The 3,140-nt window shown below is 55.2% G+C and overlaps 1 protein-coding gene across 1 annotated transcript; it reads right to left on the bottom strand.

Moving 5' to 3' along the window:
- Positions 1 to 1,189: 1,189 nt before the first annotated feature.
- Positions 1,190 to 2,122, bottom strand: LOC126913657 (olfactory receptor 14A16-like). Its single transcript, XM_050716535.1, has one exon. The coding sequence runs from the start codon at positions 2,120 to 2,122 to the stop codon at positions 1,190 to 1,192; it is 933 nt and encodes a 310-aa protein (XP_050572492.1).
- Between the last annotated feature and the right edge of the window lie 1,018 nt (positions 2,123 to 3,140).

The raw sequence follows: 3,140 nt of genomic DNA, 5'->3' as shown, positions 1-3,140 counted from the left end.
CCCAGCCTGCGATGGCACACAAACAGGAAATGAAGAAGGGGAGGTCAGTGGCAGTGTCCCTGCTGCTGCCATCTGTAGGAGATAAACCCCACCGATCCCCCTTCCCAGACAGCATGCAGCCCCCAGGCCAGCCCTGCTCCCAGCACAGCACCACACTGCTGGCCCTGGGGCTCCTCAGGCAGCACCACTGCACACACACAGTGCCCTGCTCTGCTCCCGGGACACCCCATGACCCACACAGCCTTGCCCAGGCCACCACGTCTGGGCTGGCCTGAGCAGCCATTCCTGCAGCCCCTGCCCATGCTGCCCACAGCCCCCGAGCTGGCGGTGCTGCTCTGCAGAGCGAGGGGGCTGTGGTGCGCGGGGCCGTGGGGGCACTCTGCAGGGCTGTGCTGGTCAGGCTGGGAAGGCAGAGCCAGCTGGTGGAGGGCACTGCCACTGACTGCCTCCCACACAAGTGGTTCTTTGGCCATGGAGGGTGCGCACAGATAGCCGCCTTCTTCAGAGTCACAGACTCATGGATAAGAAACAAGGAAATCAAGGAGCCTACTTCGAGTCTATTCCTTTGCAATATCCATGAGAGTATCTATGGGAGAAGAGCTGAGCCTTCAGGCACTGCCCTCAGCACATCCCCTTTTATGCTGGAGAGGCTGGTACGGAGCCAGCTGTGTTAGAGAAGTGCCCCTGGCCTGTCCCTGCCTGTGGACACAGGACTGCCCCACAGCAGCACGGTGAGCAAGCGACAAGAGCAATCAGTCCTCACAGCAACACAAGGGCTCTGAAGGAGAGCGTGGGAGGTGAAAGAGAGCAGCTCAGGAAAGACCAAGCCTTGGGGCTCCTGGCATTGCTGCTGTGCCAGGATCTCTTTCCCCCCCACCTCTGCACACAGCCAAGTGCCCCTGCAGCTCCACAGCAGGTCTCTAAGGAAGGATCTCAGACAAGCAAGTCACTGCAGGGTCCTTTCTTTTATTTAAATATATCTGAAACACACTTTAAATACACCTTGTTTCCACAAAGTCTCAGAGTCACCCAAGACAGGTGGGTGTTTACATGGAAGAAGATGAACAAATCATTACTTTTTGTACAATATTACCACAAGAAATCCAAAGCAAAATGAGAAAAAAATAAAAAATACATCTCACCTGTAATGAGTTATATTATGAGTGGTATGAGAAGGAAGACAGACAGTTTATCGCTTCTGAAAAACAGTCATGAGGTTCCAAATAGCATCCTTCAGATCCTGGTTCCTCATGCTGTAGATGAGGGGGTTCACTGCTGGAGGCACCACTGAGTACAGAACTGCCAGCAAAAGATTCAGGGACGAGGAGGACATGGAGGGGGGCTTCAGGTAGGCAAAAAAGGCAGTGCTGAGAAACAGGGAGACCACAGCCAGGTGGGGGAGGCATGTGGAAAAGGCTTTGTGCTGGCCCTGCTCTGAGGCAATCCTCAGCACAGCCCTGAAGATCTGCACATAGGACACCACAAGGAAAACAAAACACCCAGATGCTAAAACAGCACTAACCACAACAAGCCCAACTTCTCTGAGGTAGGCATCTGAGCAGGAGGAGAGCTTGAGGATCTGGGGAATTTCACAGAAGAACTGGTCCAGGGCATTGCCTTGGCAGAGGGGGAGGGAAAAGCTATTGGCAGTGTGCAGCACAGCATAGAGAAAAGTACTGCCCCAGGCAGCTGCTGCCATGTTGACACAAGTTCTGCTGTCCATTATTGTCCCGTAGTGCAGGGGTTTGCAGATGGCAATGTAGCGGTCATAAGCCATGATGGTGAGAATATAAAATTCTGCTGAGATGAAAAAGACTAACAGAAAGGCTTGGGTAGCACAGCCTGCATAGGAAATGGTCGTGGTATCCCACAGGGAATTGGCAATGGCTTTGGGGATAGTGGTGGTAATAGTGCCCAGGTCGAGGAGGGCGAGGTTGAGGAGGAAGAAGTACATGGGTGCATGGAGGTGGTGGTCGCAGGCTACGGCTGTGAGGATGAAGCCGTTGCCCAGGAGGGCAGCCAGGTAGATGCCCAGGAAGAGCCCGAAGTGCAGGAGCTGCAGCTCGCGTGTGTCTGCGAATGGCAGGAGGAGGAACTCTGTGGGGAAGCTGCTGTCGGACATTTGCTGCTCTGGGACCGGTCTGTTGAGAAAAAGAGAGAGAAAAGTTAGAGAAACTTCTCTGAGCAAAATCCACTCCTTCTCTCACAGAAATAACCACTCTCTGAGCTTGCATTTCAGCTATGGTAGTGACAGTGCAGGGCAGGACTCTTAGCCTCCTCGTTGTGTATCACACTGCAGGACACAGGCTCCTCTCCTCTTCTGGAGGTCCAGCTGAGGAGGAGGTGGCTCATGCCCTAAAGCCCCTGAGGGCAGAGGCTGTGCTGAGTGGCAGAGGAGAGCAGGGGGTTGCTGCAGAGAAGGTACCTGCAGTGCAGGCCTGGCAGGGAGTGCCTGAACTCCCCCTCCCTTGGCATTTCAGGCAGCAGCTTCCCTGTCCCCACATCTCCTCCCTGCCATTGCTCACAGACCCTGTCCCACTTGCTGTGTGCTCAGCTCTACTCTGCAGACACCTCCTGTGCCTGGAGACTTTAAAGGGACATCTCCCTGTGTTTGGTGGCTAAGCAGTAGCTCTCACCTGTCCTCAGAGATCTTCAGGACAGGAAAGTGAAAGAAGAGACCCCAGAGTGTGCTTTCCCTTCAGGTAGTGCAGGAGTTGGACTTCCCTTTCAAGAATCTCCCCCAGAAATGCCCTGGGGTTGCAGTGGTGATGTGAGCATCCTGGCCCATGTAGCAGCCCCCTGCCAGCAACAGGACCCTGCTCTGCCCTGGCTTTCTGGTCCTTCCACCCACAGCTTCTCCCCGCAGTGCCCTGGGCAGCTCCCCTGGGGAGGCTGAGTGCTGAGCCTGGCAGGTGGCAGAGGCCCTGCCCCGGCACACAGCCCCTGGGGCACAGCAGGGACCCTGCTCTGCACCACAGCCCTGGGCACCCCTGACTGCACCCGGCTGCACAGCCTGCAGTCGGCCTGTGAGAAGGAACCCTCATGTCCTGTCCCTCTGACAGCTTTGGGTAATAAAACCTGCTATATAATTAGTCAATCTTCTCTTATCTCAGACACTCTAAGTGTCCTCCTGAAAGGTC

This window comes from Cygnus atratus, chromosome Z, assembly GCF_013377495.2.
Source record: "Cygnus atratus isolate AKBS03 ecotype Queensland, Australia chromosome Z, CAtr_DNAZoo_HiC_assembly, whole genome shotgun sequence".
In the NCBI taxonomy this organism is placed as follows: Eukaryota; Metazoa; Chordata; class Aves; order Anseriformes; family Anatidae; genus Cygnus; species Cygnus atratus.
The sequence above is the reverse complement of the archived record's forward strand: the minus strand, read 5'-3'. Positions and strand labels throughout refer to the sequence as shown.

Bases quoted from the DNA above. Each gene is read 5' to 3' on its own strand.
- LOC126913657 (XM_050716535.1), bottom strand. From the start codon at position 2,122: ATGTCCGACAGCAGCTTCCCCACAGAGTTCCTCCTCCTGCCATTCGCA.